The sequence below is a fragment of the Sesamum indicum genome, linkage group LG3 (assembly GCF_000512975.1).
Source record: "Sesamum indicum cultivar Zhongzhi No. 13 linkage group LG3, S_indicum_v1.0, whole genome shotgun sequence".
NCBI classification, from domain to species: Eukaryota; Viridiplantae; Streptophyta; class Magnoliopsida; order Lamiales; family Pedaliaceae; genus Sesamum; species Sesamum indicum.
Genome location: NC_026147.1, coordinates 5,745,453 through 5,762,713, shown reverse-complemented (window position 1 = coordinate 5,762,713; position 17,261 = coordinate 5,745,453). Strand labels below are relative to the sequence as shown.

Here is a 17,261-nt window from a genome sequence, read left to right as displayed (position 1 = left end):
CTGTGCTGGCATTTTTATATCGCGAATTGTGCAATGCCAGCACAAAAGGCAAAGCGGCAATTGGTGGAGCGCTGCAATTGCTACAGGTAAAATTGACTTAAAAAGTCTTACACATTTTTATTTTTTTTTTGCTTTTGATATTCATTAATAACACATATTTGTATTGTTCGTGTAGATTTGGGCGTGGTCACGGATTACGCCACTTTGTCCTGGACTTGGTGCCCAACGGCTATTTATGGGCCAAGTGCAAATGGACAACAATCGCTGGCTCCCAGCAGCACCATATGGTGCTACTTGGAATTGTCAGCACACTTTCACCACTACAGTTCGGGGAACTGTACGAGTCGTACGAGAAATTTTGGATGAGATGCAGGCGGATCAGGTAACTAAATTTTAATATTATTCGTATATTTAGCCCGTGAATTAAATTCATATTAATTTACATTTTTGTTTTTATTACAGTTCATATGGCAGCCGTATGACATGGACTCGGATGTCATTATGGCTTACGCCGATGAATTGAACCCCCAGTTGTGGAGGTCATCTGTTCCGTTGATATTCTACGCAATAGTTGAAATGCATCGTCCCGAACGAGTTGTTCGCCAATTCGGGATGAGGCAGAATGTACCAGAATCGACGGATACCCGTGATATGAGCCTCCATCAGATTTCCCGTAAAAATCACGCGGGCGCAGATTGGTCTCTGCAACACATACAATACATCAATAGATGGCAAAAACGATATGACACGGTTGTACATAGGCCACTCATTTCTAATAGAAGGGAAACAGAACGAGGTTATTGGGAGTGGTACTACAACATAACAAGAAATTTCGTGTCGTCATCTACTGATAGACGTGTGGAAAGCGGGTACCAACCTGGAGAAGCACCTATGTTGCAAGTTGTGGTACGTTATTATATAATATTACATGTTTTATTTTATATATATTTTTAACAACACAAGGCTAATTATTTTTCTACACTTTTCAGGCAAATGAGGTGAATGCCCTTGAAACTTTATGTCGATCTAGACCACCAAATATCGAAGGATATAGTCAATTGGTGGATAGATTTGAACATGGGTTACATATTATCAAGGAGTTCAGTTGAACGTCATGATATTGGGGTGGATATAGCTGGTCCTTCTACAGTATATCCACCTCAAGATTATTACGTACCTCAACCGCCTCAAGATTATTATATGCCTCAACCATCTCAAGGTGATTGGTTTCAATCGACTCCATATATGTCAAATCAAACACAAGATTTTTTTTCTTGACCTTGGTCTTGGTTTTAATCAACCATATACACAAGGATATAATATTTCACCAATTTCATTTCCATCATTTGGTGCATATCGTGACAATGTGGAGTCAAGTTCTGAAACATCAAGTCGGTTTGTTGGTGAAGAAAATGAGGCGCAAAATGAGCCAGTTCAAAATGTGGGCGAGGAAATAAGAAGACCTCGACGTCAACGCCACATACGACATTTATATTTGTAATTGTATAATTTAATGTAATTTTTTACAATTGTACAAAATAAATAACTATTACATTTGTACACTTAATTGTAATTTTTTAAGTTAATGCAATGTTAATTTTATTAATTTTGGATTTTAGTATATTGTTAAATTTGATTATATATAAATTAAATTATATAATAATAATTTAAACGAAAAAAAAAAAAAAGCAAATTTCCCAAGTCGGGAAACAAAATCCCGACTTCAAGTCGGGATTCAGGATCCCGACTTGGAGTCGGGATCCTGAATCCCGACTTCAAGTCGGGATCCTGAATCCCGACTTGAAGTCGGGATTTTGTTTCCCGACTTGGGAACTTTTGCATTATTTGCCATTAATTTAATGACAAAATAATTAATTTCGTCATGTTTTTATTATATATTTAAAAATAATTATGATAAAATAATTATTTTTTTTTTTATAATAAAAAAATAATTAACTCAGTTGTTCAACATCTATGAGCCAGCCTGGTTTTATCAACCCGTTTATGCCAACTATATGGGCCAACTCGGACTATCCGATTATCAGTAACCTCATTACGCGAATATTTCTAGAACTCGAATAATTGTTCTGGAAGTTGGACAAATACTCTACTTCATTTGACAAGAAAGTGATGCTCGGGAAAACGAGGTCGAGAAATGGATGCGGACAAGATTGAAGAACTGAAGGGCTTCGTGGAGCATTGCAAGCAAAACCCTTCTGTTTTGCACACTCCGTCTCTTGCTTTTTTCAAGAATTTTCTCCAAAGGTTGACTTCCTCAGTTTTCCTGTAGTCTGATTCTTTGGACATTGTTTTTTTGTCCTTAATTATGCCGTAAAAGTGATTCCTTCGATTGTTTTTTTTTTACCGGGTTGTTTTTGTTGCTGCAGCCTGGGTGCTCAAATTCCACCACCATCTGGAAAATCGGTGAGCAGCCCTTTTGATTTTCTCTACTGGCTGTGCTGGAGTTGATTAAGCACACGAGCGATAGTTGCCTCTTTGAGAAAAGAAATATATATATGTATATATATATATATATATATGTATATTTTAATGTTGTTCTCGCTATGGTTTGGTGATTGTTTGATTTAGTTTAAAGATAGAAATTTGTTGGTGGGTTCTGGCCATCTGGGGTAAGTTATGTGGTTTGTTCTTGGACTGAATCTGTTTTGATTGGATTTGAGCTTTGCAGCGGATTGTTTGAACTCTTTTTTGTCTGGCCTTGAAAAGATCTTAATTGTGCTGGCTCTGCTAGTTGCTTTATAGATGTAAAATCAAAATTGCTCAGGAATGTGAGGAAGCAGAGTGGGATTTTGATATTTCATTGGCGGGGCTACAGATTATAGTTTTTAGGGCGGGGGAAGTCTATCAATTTGTTACCCAGAATGATTCTTGAGGTTCGAGGTGGGACTGGGGATGGTCTGTTCCCTGTCGATACTCCATTATGAAGTTCATATGGATTATTTATGCGCTTGATTACGCCAAAAGTTTAGGAAAATGGGATTGTTTTAATTTGAATTGTTCTGAGGAAATGCTCAGTGTGTTTGGAAATTTTCTTTACTGTGACCATGCTTATGGTTTGAGAGCATTAGAGTTTGGTTGTGGAATGAAAGATCTTCAATGATTGAAGTTTTCTGGAAGGTAATGTCTACCAGAAAACTTTGACTGAAAAAAAAAATCTTCAATTTTCTTGTTTCTTTGGGTGATTTTTATTCCTTGAAGGTAATGTCTCTGAGTGGCCAGTTGCCGTGTTGCAAATGGCAGTTGAAGAATTGCATATCATTGACCACCTGCTGATCTCACAAGAACTTCATTAGAATATGAATGATTTTCTATCTAGAAACTTCGGTACTTGGCATAATTTTTTTTGTTATGCACTTTTGATCTTTCAAAACCATCTTCTTTATGTCGTAGAAAAATTAACTGGCAATGGCATTGGAGAGGAATACTTTTCCATTTCCAACTTCCAATTCGCTCTCTTTAATTATGTTTATCCAATAATTCCAAAAAGAGAATAATCCATGACAGGCGTGACATAGTTTACGAGTCTTAATTGTAACATTGTAATATAGGTTGCATTTGAAACGCAGAACTACTAGGCTATTTGTTTCATACTGATGACCAAAACTCTAATGCAGGGTAGAGACGGCGAGGAACATCAAGATGAGAAGCATTTTGAATCTAAAAACACTTACGTGTCAAGTGACGACATTTCAAATGAGGACATTGTCAAATCTGATGTTGAGTTGGATAATTCCGATGTTGTGGAGCCTGATAACGATCCTCCTGTAAAGGTGGGTTTCTGGAAAAAAGTTGATGAAAAACTGTATCTTGTTATGTGTCTTTTACTGTTTGTTTACTCTGGTATTGCAGATGGGGGATCCTTCCACTGAAGTAACTGAGGAAAATCAAGAAGCTGCTCAATTATCAAAAGCGAAAGCTATGGATGCAATGGCTGATGGTACTACTTCTTGGAATTTCTTGTAGCTAATATTTACATGCATTCTGTTCTTTGGAAAAATAACATGGGCAACCACAATTCTATGAGCTTCAGGTAAGTTAGATGAAGCCATAGATCTTCTAACGGAAGCAATCCTGTTGAATCCAAAGTCGGCAATATTATATGCAAATAGAGGTAATTACCTCGATTCATTTAGAATGTTGCCAACCTTGATGGTTAATATGTCACAGTTGTGGTGTTCAACTGAAAAGTTCTTTTGCAGCAAGTGTCTTTCTTAAACTGAAGAAACCAAATGCTGCAATCCGAGATGCTGATGTTGCTTTACAGGTAAATTGAGGAAACCTGACTACTGATGCTTGTATGAGTGATAGATCTTTTTGACCAAAATGACGATTAACTCAACGACATATTAGATCAACCCGGACTCGGCAAAAGGATATAAAGCACGAGGGATGGCAAGAGCAATGTTGGGCTTATGGGAAGAGGCGGCTAGTGATTTGCATGTGGCATCAAAATTGGATTTTGATGGGGAGATTCATTTGATGCTAAAAAAGGTTTCACTTCATATCTAGATGCCATTGTTACCTACTTTGTGGGCTTCATTTTTCATCTTTTGGTTGCTTTAAAAGAGATACCATAGCAGATTTTGCTAAAACTTTTCAGGTTGAACCCAATGCTAACAGAATAGAAGAGCATCGCCGAAAATATGAACGTCTGCGAAAAGAAAGGGAACTGAGAAAAATTGAGCTTGAAAAGCAGAGACGTCAAGCTAAATCCCAGGTATCTTCTAATTGTTGCCTTCAATTATTTATCATCAATGGCTTCCCTTTACTATAGACTAGGCTTCTCTTGTCGTTGTGTCCTTTTTTTTTTATGTTCTATCTAATCAGAAGTCTCAAGATTTATAATTCCATTTATAAAGCTTGTAATTCTGTATGTGGCTTACTTCCCTGGTTCCATTTACCCATTTTCTCGAGTTCAACTTGAGCAATCACTTCCTTTCGATTTTATTGCAGGATGCTGAAGCTGCTTATGTTTTAAAAGATGGTACTTTCATCCCTTCTTTCGAATTTTGTCCGCAGTCAATTTCATTTATTCAAATCCCTTGTCATAGCGGCTTAATAGCTCCTATCAGAGCTAGATAAGCAACATTGCACATGCTGGCACATGTAGCAGCACACATAATGCCTTTTTCATGCTGAAGTATGACTTGTGATGGTTTTTCTCTGTTTATTTTCATTCGGTTTACAGGAGAAGTAATCGGAATTCACTCTGCTAGCGAGCTGAAAACTAAGCTGAACGCCGCTTCAAAGACATCACGGCTTGCACTCATCTACTTCACTGCAACATGGTGTGGCCCGTGTCGTGTCATTTCTCCAGTGATCTCAAGCCTTGCAGGAAAGTACCCGAAAGTCGTGTTTCTGAAAGTTGATATAGACGAGGCAAGAGATGCAGCTGCTGAGTGGAATATCAGCAGTGTCCCAAGTTTCTTCTTTGTGAAAAATGGCAGAGAGGTTGATAAAATGGTTGGTGCTGACAAAAGTACACTTGAAAGGAAGATTGCCCAGCATGCTAACTAAGTCTTTTCACAGTGTAATAACAGAGACTTCCTCATGTAATCGAGCCATAGAATTCGTGTCCTAACTCTCATGAACTAAATCTATTTATATATCCCAAATGTGAATGTATTGTTCGGGGCGTATCTGCCCTTGTTTGGACTCTGAATTATATCTTAACTGTTTATGAATTACATAAATTACTTGACAAGTGGAATATATTTTTTTAATTAAAATTTCAAAAAAGGAATCTTAAAGATTAATTGATATTTTTTGGCAGTCGAGGATACATGTCTCGCCTTGGCTGGCACACGAATCTGTATCAGCCTGTTGATCAAGAAAGCTTGAAAATAATTTATAAACGTTCATGTTTACTAGTATTTTACGTTCTGTTACCATCTGAATATTTTTTTTCCTTCAGCTAGTGTCTTCGTAAAACTGAAGAAACCAAATGCTGCAATCCGAGATGCTGATGCTGCTTTACAGGTGCCTTTTTATATATGGGCTATTAACTGAATCCAACGCTCAATTGATGCATGGAAGATACTATATGTTATATATATTATCTTTTAAGCCAAAAATGTAATTTATGTGATGGCATGTTAGATCAACCCATGCTTAGCTAAAGGATTTAAAGCATGTGGAATGGCAAAGGCATTGTTGGGCTCATGGGAAGCTGCAAGAATTGATCTCCATGTAGCATCAGAGTTAGATTTTGATGTGGAGACCAGTATGATGCTCAAAGGGTAAGCTTAATCAGGTTTATTCATCAAAAGGAAAAAGAAAAAAAGGAAAAACGCCATCACTATTGCCAACTTACATGGGTTTAATTGTCATACTTGTTTTCTAGTTTTGGCAAGGTTTTCAATTTCCGTAGTTGAGATAATGTAATAGATGTTGCTTCAAACTCTTTAGGTTGAGCCTTTTGCTAACAAGATTGAAGAGCATAGGCAAAAATATGAACGCCTTCGCAAAGAAAGGGAGCTGCGGAAAATTGAGCTTGAAAAGCTGAGGCTGGCCCAGGTATCATTCTAATTTTAGCGTGCAGTTGCTTTATGGTCAATATATTATGTAGTGAAGATCTTTCGGCACTTTGAGATTGCTCTTCTAGTGAAAGAACTGGAAGTTTTCATGTTAGTAATTTGAATTATGATCTGGCCAAATTATGGTTGTTTCTTCCTCAATCATACTTATTTTTGTTCTGATTTTAATTTCCCATGCCTTAAGTGTTTCTAGTTGAGTAAAATTACTTTCTTTTCATATTTCAACAGAAAGCTGAAAATGCTGGCTTGTTGATGCACTGTACGTTTATCGGATTTCTCTTCTGACCAGTATGATATGATAAATCATTTCCATAGTTACAAATTCAATTATGCTGTCTAAAGTTAAAGCTTTGTAGTTGAAGCCTTTCACATAAAAAAGAACAGATAAAGGAGTAGAAATATATTGAAATAGTGCATGTCTTTGCAAGATCAAGTTCTTTTGTTTCGTTCTATGTTTGTGACCTATACGAGTGGAATCTTTCTACAGGAAAGGTAATTGAGATTAAGTCTTCAAGTGAAATTGGAATCAAGTTGAGGGCTGCTTCAAATTTGTCCCCACTTGCAGTTGTTTATTTTACTGCAACATGGTCCGGCCCCTGTCATTACATGGCTCCACTATGCAAGCTTGGCTGCAAAATATCCAAAAGTCGTGTTTCTGAAAGTTGATACCGACAAGGCAAAGTATGTAGCTATTGAGTGGAATGTCTACAGCATTCCAAGTTTCTTCTTGATTAACAGTAGCAGAGAAGCTGATATAATAATTGATGTCGATATGGCCCATGCGAACCTTGTTAAGAAAATGGGGATAAAGCAAATATTTTGCATTTGAAGAACTGAAGCATTATCACATGGCATCTGCACAATTGTTGCTTTATTCATGTTAGAGATCATGATCTTTCTGTGTAATTCACATTCTTTGCAGTTTTGCAAACTGAAGGGATTAAATGATTGACTTTCTGATAACATGCAGCGGTCTTGTTTTCTTCATGCTTTCCCTTGTGTGTTTGTTGTAGTATTATAGAATTTGTTCTCAAAGGCAACAATACAATGAAGTAGTGGATTAACCAAATTTTGTACTTATGAAGAATTTTATGCACTTCTACTTAAAAGTTGAGGGGGTAAGAGTATTGAAAATTGTTAAATAACTAACGACAAAACATGGAGATGGAGGACACACTGTGTCGAGCTTTTGTTGATTTGTAGTATTTCTGAGGGCTCCTTGATCTCTGCCCTTAGACATTGTGAAATGAAAGATTATGAGCATTTGTTGCCTGTCTGAAATCTTCAGTTCTGTTTAAGTACTTGAGTCAAACAAAATATGTTAGGATATGACATGGTTTAACCCTTGAAGTTTGTAGTGTGATGGATGCTCTAGAATAGAGCGAACACAAAAATCAAACATAATCTGAACTACTGCTACAAGATTACTCCTTTTGGGTACAAGAAAATTTTCATTTCCAAGCTGACGAAGATTATACCTCCTTCCGAGAATGCAATCTTCATACCTTGAGAAACTATGCTTTTAGATCTAAAATATTGGAATGAAGTCATTGTGGTACAATCTTTTATGTGCTTCCTGTCATAGAAATCTGAATTTTGGGAGATCTTCAAGTTAAAAGAAGGATACAAGTCGTCATTTTCGCTCATTCTTGGAATAAAACCTGAGAACCACATAGAAGAAAAGCCGGTAAAGAACTCCCCATGCCAGCAGAATGCCGATGTCAACCCAAATACTCTCGATGCTATGAATATCCATAGTGAATAGAACATCTTCACCAATCAACATGCACTTTGGATCCTGAGCTACAGCTGATGATGTATTATGCAGTTGGCTGATCCTTATCTCTCCAAGAGGGCCAGGTGAAAGGTCTTCAGGTTTGCCTTGATAACACTTCGTGCCCTTGAATTCATTTATCAGCAGTGCCTCAAAAGGGTACTTGATTGCAGATATGTAGTGCAGCCATCTCCAGTACCTGGGAATTTGTGATGATTTCAAGAAGAAGCCGCAAGTCAAGAAAAAGAGAGCTGTTGTGGCTATAACTACTGCATAACCGGTGATATAACTTGGAACCATTGCACTCACAAGCATCACATAAGCATTCGTGGTTATAAGTGAAGCATAGAGGATCAGCCAGAAGTATATGATGTTACACCTCAGGCGGAGAATGTATCGGGTAATTGCTGCAAATGTGATGCCCTGGACTGCAAAAAATGGGAGGTACACTATGAGGGAGGAGATGACATAAGATGAAGCTCGATAAGCATTGTGGGACGTTTCGCGTATGAAGATAAATCGTTCTTGGATGAAAGTTGGGACAGCATCATTGGAAGAGAAGAAGACGAGGCAGATGGCAAAGATGTAGAAGTTAAGAAGGCGGTTGATGGTTTTAAAGTCCTCTTTGTTAAGATTCTTGAAAAGGGATGACAGAACCAGAGCCATTACTGCCAAGACAATCTCGCGGGACAAGAATAGCTCTGGGGTACGGATCACGTTGAGGCCCGTACGCCATGACAGAACCGCCACTTCACGTAGCCAGGGGTTGGCGAATTTGTTCCTGTGCTCAGGCTCATCAAGTACTTCTTCTGCTATGTTCAATTCTTCATAAGAAGGTGCATATGAATCAGGTGCAGGGCTAAAGACTGTTGGAGTTTTTGTATGTGGAGGGTTCCTATGATTAGTGGGGTAATGGTTTGATATATGACTTCTTGAACTGGACATAGGAGTTTGCCTGGGGGTTCTTGCTGGAGTCCATGTTGGAGGCCGGCGGGGGGTCCCCCTGACACCCTGATAGATCCACACTGAGAAGTCTTTGTAGAACTGAGAAGCCAACCGAGGATGATAGACTCCACTATGCATGCTCATGGGCGTATGAGGTATCCTGCTTTTTCGTTCCAACGAAGCATCAAAGTCTTCTTCATCATCTTCTCCATCATCATTGTTAGAATCGAACTGCCTTGATTGTGCTCGAGGGGTCATGTTTCCATTTGAAAACTGGCTGCTATGGAGGCTGATAAATCTAGACCAGGGACTCTTTGTGAGTGGAGTCTTAGGCCTTCTCGGTGTTCTTCGAACTGGGGTCATAGCCACTCTGTCCGGTTTGATCCCATCACGTTGGTACAGAACGAGCGGGTCAAGTCCGATAGTTGATTCATCATACTCTTTGATCACATCCAGAAGATACTCAATGCTGTTTTCACCATCTGGAACTGGCCTTTTAAATCCAGAGAGGTAGGAAGGCAGCGCATCTGGACTTCCCATGTAAATCAGTCTACCTCTGTACTCATAAGTTAACACTTGCTTAGCCTAGAAAATGACATATGTCATGAATTGATTCACATAAAAAGATACACATACCTTGCAAGAACTACGATACGGTCCAGGAGCATTTGTATTCTGAAGGAAGGCTGGTGGATTGTCATGAGGACTATGCTGCCACCTCTTGCAATATCCTTCACCTTTTCAACGACACTAAAAGCGCTCGTCGAATCAAGACCTGATGTTGGCTCATCAAGAAACAAAAGTGATGGTTTGTGGATTATGTCAATCCCAATAGACACCCTTCGCCTTTCTCCCCCAGAGACTCCTCTATTACCTTCGTTGCCGATGTATGTATGCATTGTACTCTGCAAAAACACAAATAAATATCACCCAAGAAATCACATGAGGGGACAGAACGGAGGAGGAAGGAGTTTGGAGAGACTATGCATACTGTCAAACCAAGCTGATCAAGAAGTTCAATAACTCTTTTCTTTTTTTCAGCAGTGGAGATAGATGGAGAAAGCCGAACTTCTGCTGCAAACATGAATGTCTCCAAAACAGTTAACATGGGAAAGAGCTGATCATCTTGCATCACATAGGATGAAATCATCTTCATATAACTGGTTGTCACCTGCAAAAGGGAACCTTATTCATCCATAACAAAGAATATTTCTACTACACTACCTAGCTCTTTAGTTGAAAACATTTACTTGTTTCCCGTCGATTCTGACAGAGCCTTCAAGACTCCCCTGCGCTATCCGACCAGCCAAAGCATCAAGAAAAGTTGACTTGCCGGCTCCACTAGGCCCCATAATGGCCATAATTTCACCTCTCGTGGCCTGCCCTGAAATGTCATTGAGAAGATAAGTTTCCTTGGTGATCCACACACCATCTTTCTTTTGTTTCTTCAAGACGCTGTATGATAAGTTCTTGAATTCAAGGCCATGGCCTGGAATCAACTTCCGTGTAGGCTGCCTCGTAATATTTTTATTCCCTGGAGCAGTTTTATCCAAGTCCAACAATGTCTCAAGGTTCCTATTCGCGTCTGTACGTGCAAACTTTGCCATTTGTTTCCCTTTATTTGATTGAGAAAACACTCAGTTTCCAGCTACTAACTTTCCTCCTTAAGAGTAAGAACAGGGACATAAAGTATGTATAAATGCAGGGGCTGGAGATGGAGACGGTAGAAATGAATGAAATGGATTTGGAAGGTAGCTGAAGAATACTGTCAGCATAATCACATTGGTTTTACCGATGATACTTCGTTGTTGCAGACAACAAATTCTTATATTGTTTGCTTATGCAGTAAAGACAATCTTTTCTCTTTGTCTTGTTTGTGTTGTGCTTTAGTGATTTCTTGTTCCCTGTTGAGTGTCAACAGTAGGCGTTGCTTGATGATACTTCCGGAGGAAAGGGCAGTTGTTGAACTCTGGTAATTCAGTTGAAAGGACTGGATATCAGGCTCTCTTTCAGCTGCCCTCTCTTTTATGTGCTGCTTTTCTACAGTAGTAATTTCACTTTAGTGTTCTTACAATTTTGATGTCTTTTCCGCCTGCTTCAGTTCATTAATCCTTCATTACATTTCTTCCAATTTTCTGAATGTTAGTTTGATGGTTTCTTGCATCTGTCAATACTGTTCCTTATGTTACATTTCATTGATATTATTCGGCTTTTCTTTAATCACTTCTCTCTGCTTATTTCCTTCTGGGACAGCGAACTGTTTTTCTCAGTTACTATTACTTTCTAGGACAAGGAATTGATGATGAATGAAGAGATAGACAGCATTTTCCTGTGTCATATAAGTTTGCACCAAATAGATCCTTCTGTAATAGTGAAAGGTCCAACATGCCCCTAAACTCCTGTCTTCCACAAATTTTGTCGACCTGTGACAGGGAGAAATAATTAGAAAAAAAAAAAAAAAAGCCAAGAATACAAAATCAGCAAGAAAGAAAAAGATAAAAAAAAAGGAGGAAAAATCATGGTTGGTTTCTGTGTGTTGTGGAGATGAACATGAGGATAACTTTGGACACAAACAAAACAAAACAAAGGATCGTCGCATTTCAACCAAATCATACCTTAGCATAGGAACGAGAGGAGTAAAAAAAAAAAGAAGAAGAATTGCAATGGCATCAAAAGCCATCTCTCCTCCACCACTCACAGCTTCATGTTCATCAGCAAAAACCCAATTTTTTACCAAAAAGACTGTTCTTTTATCATCATCGTCATGTTCCAAGATACTAGGAGGTTCAAGATTAGCCAGCATAAGAATCAAGAAAAGAACTTTAAGCAGTGGGAGGGGGTTTGGAGTGGTGAAATGCATGGCTTCTGCTGCACCATCAGTTCTTCCCAAGGCTCTTTTGTTCGATTGTGATGGTGTGTTGGTTGACACTGAGAAAGATGGCCACCGCATTTCTTTCAATGAAACTTTCGCTGAAGTACTTTACTCTTGCGGTTCCTCAGCTGTTCTTGTCTTTTCTGTTCTTTGTTTGCCTTGGCTTTCATTATTTGTTGTAAAGAATTGCTTGTTTAATTTTTCTGTTTTTGCTGGTGCGAAGTGGGCTAATTTTGTTTTCATGATTCATTGAAAAATAGTTCTTGTTTAGTTCTGCTGTGTGTATATTTATTTTATGTGTCTAGATGAGTGGAGATAGTGTTGGTTGTTTATCTCGCTGAATGGGCTTCTTAAACTAGAGAAGTTTTGTCCTTTAGAATTAATGCTAATGTGTGATCGATTAAGATTTTGTTATGGGATTGAGTGAACATCTTCAATTGTTTCATTGTGCAGAAAGAATTGGGAGTTACTTGGGACGTGGATTTGTACGGTGAACTGCTCAAAATTGGGGGTGGAAAAGAAAGGTACATTCACCATTCTGGGAAATTTCTGCATAGTTCTTTGGGCTTGTTATGTGATTGCCTGATTCCTGAGGTACCTTTGCTTAATCAACTTTACATTGATTTTGCTCTAGCATGGAAGTGTGGATTTTGGATTTCGCGTTTTGAGAAAGAAAACAACTTGAATTCACAGTTCACATTAGTGAAATTATCTTGAATTGCTGAGGAATATATTTGCTGAAATTATATGATATGTTTATTGCTGGTCGGACTCCAGGATGACGGCCTACTTCAATAAGGCGGGGTGGCCGGACAAAGCCCCCAAGAGCGATGAAGAAAGAAAGGAATTCGTAGCATCACTTCATAAGAGAAAGACGGAACTGTTTATGGCACTTATCGAGAAAAAGTTGCTGCCTCTTCGACCAGGTGTTGCAAAGTAAGCTGCTGCTAAATCTATGTGCAATTTTCCTTTCTGAAGAATTTGCAGCGAAAACCTTCAATCCACTACTCTTACATGTGTTCTGAGAAAGCAAGGAGAACATTCATATCATCTGAACAGTATCCTTCGGACCAATATGCCATATAAATGATAAGGATTCTTGGAAATTAATGTTATTGCGTATTTGACCTATATTGTGGCCTTGTTGTAATAATTTTTTCTCCCATGTCTGAGTATATGCTTTCTGAATATATTATTCTCCAAAATTCAGAGCTCAAATCCCTTTTCTTTTGAACAGGTTAATAGATCAGGCTCTCGGAAATGGAGTCAATGTTGCTGTATGCAGCACTTCAAACGAGAAGGCGGTATGCATTATCAGGTTCTTAAGTTTTCTATTGTACTTATACTATTGCCCATGTGGATTATCCACTGCGGCATAAGGCATTTTACGGACAATACTGATAGGAGCAACTTCAGCGAGTGGTCTTTATTAACAGTTAAGCTGTCAGATCGTCACCATTGGAAATTAGAATGAATAGATTTACTTTATTTGATATTTGTCTGTACCATTACAGACTACTACTCGTCTTGATTGTAGAATCTGTTATGTGAAATATGATCTCATGTTTTACAGCTGATAGCCTACTGCTGATGAAACCTTGTGGTGAGTGTCAGGTCTCTGCTGTAGTTTCATTCTTGTTAGGACCCGAACGAGCAGAAAAAATCCAGATATTTGCTGGAGATGTGGTTCCTCGCAAGAAGCCTGATCCAGTAAGCTTCACACCCTTGTACCTGAACTTAAATGCCATAGCTTCTGCAGCAAGATCACCTTACCTTATATGGTTTATGAACAAGAACCATAAAAGTACAACTTTGTTTTGCACACGCATTTGGGAACATAAATGTAGTCATGTTGGTATCATCTGTCGAAGTCTTAACTGATGCCTTGCGTTGCAGGCAATTTATCTGTTAGCTGCAGAAACACTGGGAGTCGAACCTTCAAGGTACATCCTCATTACTAAAATCAGACAACCTTTTACATCTACAAGACTGTCATACCTAAAGGTTCAGTGATTAGTTACAGACATTTCATGGTACCAAAGAAGAAACTTTGATGCTCGATAATCAACAACTCTACAAGAGTTTACTGTTTCTGTTAGAACGTTAAACCATCTAAACAGTGCTATTATTCTTTGTAGTTGCGTTGTTGTGGAAGACAGCGCAATCGGTCTTGCAGCTGCCAAGGCTGCAGGAATGACATGTATCGTAACAAAGAGCGGGTAAGTTGAGGTATCCTATTAATGCAGCCTCATTTTTCTGCTAAATTTCCACAGATGACTTCCAAACTGTGGAATTTCAGGTACACGGGCGATGAGGATTTTGTGAATGCTGATGCAGTTTTCGACTGCATCGGTGATCCTCCGGAGGAACGGTTCGACTTGGCATTCTGTGGGAGCCTTCTTGAGAAGCAATATGTTAGTTGATCCCACTCCACTTCATTTCCGTCTTCAACATGTGTTCTTCCCACCCATTCTGAGATTTTCAACTTATCTCATCCTCTTCTTTCACTGTATCAGATGACTGCAAAAATTCTTTGTTTGAAATAGTGCAGTAAAAAGATTTGTTTTTCTCTTTTTTTTGCATTTTTGCAGTACCAAAACATATAAAAATTTGGTTACTTATTTGTTTGTGAATTGGTACGAGAAATTATATTATTCAGTACATTTAAATATATTTTTGATTATTCAAAAACCAATTAAATACAATTTGAACCAAAACAAATTAGGTTAAATTATACTGAGCTCCCCTGAAATTTAATCTAATTACAAATATTTCTCCTTATTTGAAAAATATTAACAATACTGCAAATATGTAAGATAATTATGTAATCCTTGATAACAAGGTGGAAATGTCAACTTTACCCTTGTTGAATTTTTTTTTCTTTGAAAAAATAATAAATATAAAAAAAATCTGATAATAGATGGACGTTATTATACAAAAAATAAATAAATAAATAAAGTTTTAAAAAAATGTAAAAAAATTATAGTTCATGATCTAAAATAGCATTTTAGACAATTCAATATAAAATTGGGATGAGGCTCCAACAACAGCTAATAGAATGAATCAATTATTAGATGGACATTATTATTAGGACTATTTTCTCGAATAATAATTACCAAATAAATTAGGATAGTGGGCTCAAATTTAAAATATTTTTTTTTAGGGGTGAATGTAAGTTTCATTAATAAAATAAGATCGTACAGTACAACAGTGTTCAACTGGTGGTTGCTCCCTCGATAGGTCAAGGGATACGCCATAATCTATATAACACACATGAACTAACAGAACGAGATAAATTATCAAATTAAAAATATTTGTGGCTTAATTTTGTAGAGAAGAAATGCACCCTAACAATGTTTCAATAATTTGATTGAATGTGGAAGGGGAATTCAGAAGAAGGATTCTTTTCCAACATGAATTATTAATTATGTAATGACAATGATTTAGAAATATTATTTCTTTGTCCATAAATAGTCATGTTCTTGCCAACTTTCGACACGAGCAATTTTAATTATTTCTCGTTACTATTATTGGATCATGTCTGAATCAGGTTTGCGTACATGTTTTATTTTTTCATTTCATCAAAATAGATTTTTTCATCGGCCATTTAAATCGAAATTTTTTGTGCCAACTTACCTGAAAAAAAAAAAAAAAAAGTTAGAGAATTCGATTTAAATATTTTACGTTCTAGCTTTTTTGATATATTGAATTTTGTATTTAGTAATAACAAGAGAATTAGTACAGTATTTAGTAGTGGGGGCTGATTAATTAAGGGGTAAATTACAATGACCTCTTCTAAAGTTTCGTATAATTATGAATACTCTCTCGTTATTCGAAAAATTACAAATACCCCTTAATGATTGATGAAATTATGTAATCTTTGGATGGATGGATGGATGGATGGATGAAATTGTCAATTTTGTCCTTATTGTATTTTTTAAAATTAAATTAAAATTTTTTGAAAAAATTGAATGGGGTGGATGAAAAAAATTTAAACTTATAAAAATAAATTATCAATTAAAAAAAGTAAAAAAAATTACAAAATAATTAAAAAGGGCATTTTCGTCTGTTCACCACAAAAAATGAACAAAAACCTAATGGATTGAGTTAATTGTTAGACAACCATTAGAACCAGAAATGTATTGATACTTTTTAAACAACGAGATTATTTGTAGTTATGTTAAATTTCAATTTGTAACTTATTCTTAATTAATATTACAATGATGTTTTATTCTTTGTCCCTTTTTGAAGAAAAAGAGGAGAAGAATTGTCGTGTAATGTAGTCTCCTAGTGGGACATATTCATGTTGTGGTCCATCCATCACCTCTTTTATCATCTTTAGCCGTTGCAAACATCATTTTCTCTTGACCTTTTCTCATTTCTGTTTTTTCTTTTTAATTTTATTATAATAAATAGCATAAAATTACAATAAACTCCTATAAAATTCGACATAACTACTATAATTTTTTATTATTCAAAAAATTATCAATACTTCTAATTTGAACCGCACTCTAACCTCAATTTATTAGCCTCCGTTATGTTTTCATCAATTTTTGCGGTGAATTGATCAAAATGTCTTTATGGACTATGGGTTATAATTTATTTATTTTTTTTAAAAAAAATTACAACAATGACAAAATTGGCATTTGCAAGTCTCCATTCAAAAATTACATACTTTCGTCAAACAACAAGGGGAATATTGATAATTTTTTAAATAACAGTGAAATATTTATAATTGCTCCAAACTTTATAAACTCATTGTAATTTTACCCTAATAAATAATAATAATCAAAAGAGCACAAGTTTGGAGTTATGTAGAAGAGAAGGGATGATATAAAGCATGTTCCTTTTGGACATAATTGATATCCCTTCTCACTCACACTTTATCATAATAACACATTATTATTTTCACTTTATTAGGTGTACCCTAAAGTAAGTGTATATAATTAATCAACAACATTATTTCAATTATTACTACATATATTATTGTTCATGCATTTTTTTTTTTTTTGAATATTTAGGGTATTATTAAATGCTGGTTTTGCAAGTAATTTAAACAAGATTTAAAATAATCACATGATAATCATAATACTGTTATAATGTGATTGATTCA

At 36.6% G+C, this 17,261-nt stretch overlaps 5 protein-coding genes across 5 annotated transcripts; 4 read left to right on the top strand and 1 right to left on the bottom strand.

Moving 5' to 3' along the window:
- LOC110011703 (serine/threonine-protein phosphatase 7 long form homolog) lies at window positions 251-1,109 on the top strand. The gene is made up of 3 exons (XM_020692478.1): window positions 251-382; window positions 463-906; window positions 990-1,109. The coding sequence occupies exons 1-3, from the start codon at window positions 251-253 to the stop codon at window positions 1,107-1,109; spliced, it is 696 nt and encodes a 231-aa protein (XP_020548137.1).
- LOC105157323 (TPR repeat-containing thioredoxin TDX) lies at window positions 2,051-5,725 on the top strand. The gene is made up of 10 exons (XM_011073715.2): window positions 2,051-2,265; window positions 2,388-2,424; window positions 3,636-3,791; window positions 3,871-3,958; window positions 4,052-4,132; window positions 4,221-4,285; window positions 4,372-4,512; window positions 4,622-4,738; window positions 4,975-5,005; window positions 5,210-5,725. The coding sequence occupies exons 1-10, from the start codon at window positions 2,156-2,158 to the stop codon at window positions 5,536-5,538; spliced, it is 1,155 nt and encodes a 384-aa protein (XP_011072017.1). The 5' UTR covers window positions 2,051-2,155; the 3' UTR covers window positions 5,539-5,725.
- Window positions 6,160-7,386, top strand: LOC105157322 (TPR repeat-containing thioredoxin TDX-like). Its single transcript, XM_020692477.1, has 4 exons — window positions 6,160-6,260; window positions 6,365-6,374; window positions 6,430-6,537; window positions 7,123-7,386. The coding sequence occupies exons 1-4, from the start codon at window positions 6,160-6,162 to the stop codon at window positions 7,384-7,386; spliced, it is 483 nt and encodes a 160-aa protein (XP_020548136.1).
- On the bottom strand, window positions 7,046-10,883 carry LOC105157321 (ABC transporter G family member 17-like). The gene is made up of 4 exons (XM_011073714.2): window positions 10,527-10,883; window positions 10,268-10,447; window positions 9,913-10,181; window positions 7,046-9,832 (listed from the first exon to the last, which is right to left on the bottom strand). Exons 1-4 carry the CDS (start codon window positions 10,881-10,883, stop codon window positions 8,191-8,193), a joined length of 2,448 nt encoding a protein of 815 aa, XP_011072016.1. The 3' UTR covers window positions 7,046-8,190.
- Window positions 11,758-14,722, top strand: LOC105157320 (haloacid dehalogenase-like hydrolase domain-containing protein At3g48420). Its single transcript, XM_011073713.2, has 8 exons — window positions 11,758-12,251; window positions 12,602-12,672; window positions 12,926-13,084; window positions 13,386-13,452; window positions 13,763-13,858; window positions 14,045-14,091; window positions 14,287-14,367; window positions 14,448-14,722. Exons 1-8 carry the CDS (start codon window positions 11,940-11,942, stop codon window positions 14,569-14,571), a joined length of 957 nt encoding a protein of 318 aa, XP_011072015.1. The 5' UTR covers window positions 11,758-11,939; the 3' UTR covers window positions 14,572-14,722.

Coding starts and splice junctions, on each gene's coding strand:
- LOC110011703 (XM_020692478.1), top strand. CDS start 251: ATGGACAACAATCGCTGGCTCCCAGCAGCACCATATGGTGCTACTTGG. Junction 383..462: donor ATGAGATGCAGGCGGATCAG/GTAACTAAATTT, acceptor TTTTTATTACAG/TTCATATGGCAGCCGTATGA. Junction 907..989: donor CACCTATGTTGCAAGTTGTG/GTACGTTATTAT, acceptor TACACTTTTCAG/GCAAATGAGGTGAATGCCCT.
- LOC105157323 (XM_011073715.2), top strand. CDS start 2,156: ATGGATGCGGACAAGATTGAAGAACTGAAGGGCTTCGTGGAGCATTGC. Junction 3,959..4,051: donor TATGGATGCAATGGCTGATG/GTACTACTTCTT, acceptor TATGAGCTTCAG/GTAAGTTAGATGAAGCCATA. Junction 5,006..5,209: donor TGCTTATGTTTTAAAAGATG/GTACTTTCATCC, acceptor TTCGGTTTACAG/GAGAAGTAATCGGAATTCAC.
- LOC105157322 (XM_020692477.1), top strand. CDS start 6,160: ATGGCAAAGGCATTGTTGGGCTCATGGGAAGCTGCAAGAATTGATCTC. Junction 6,538..7,122: donor AAAAGCTGAGGCTGGCCCAG/GTATCATTCTAA, acceptor CCCCACTTGCAG/TTGTTTATTTTACTGCAACA.
- LOC105157321 (XM_011073714.2), bottom strand. CDS start 10,883: ATGGCAAAGTTTGCACGTACAGACGCGAATAGGAACCTTGAGACATTG. Junction 10,448..10,526: donor TCAGAATCGACGGGAAACAA/GTAAATGTTTTC, acceptor TCCCTTTTGCAG/GTGACAACCAGTTATATGAA. Junction 9,833..9,912: donor CGTATCGTAGTTCTTGCAAG/GTATGTGTATCT, acceptor TTATGAGTACAG/AGGTAGACTGATTTACATGG.
- LOC105157320 (XM_011073713.2), top strand. CDS start 11,940: ATGGCATCAAAAGCCATCTCTCCTCCACCACTCACAGCTTCATGTTCA. Junction 13,085..13,385: donor CTTCGACCAGGTGTTGCAAA/GTAAGCTGCTGC, acceptor TCTTTTGAACAG/GTTAATAGATCAGGCTCTCG. Junction 13,453..13,762: donor GCACTTCAAACGAGAAGGCG/GTATGCATTATC, acceptor GGTGAGTGTCAG/GTCTCTGCTGTAGTTTCATT.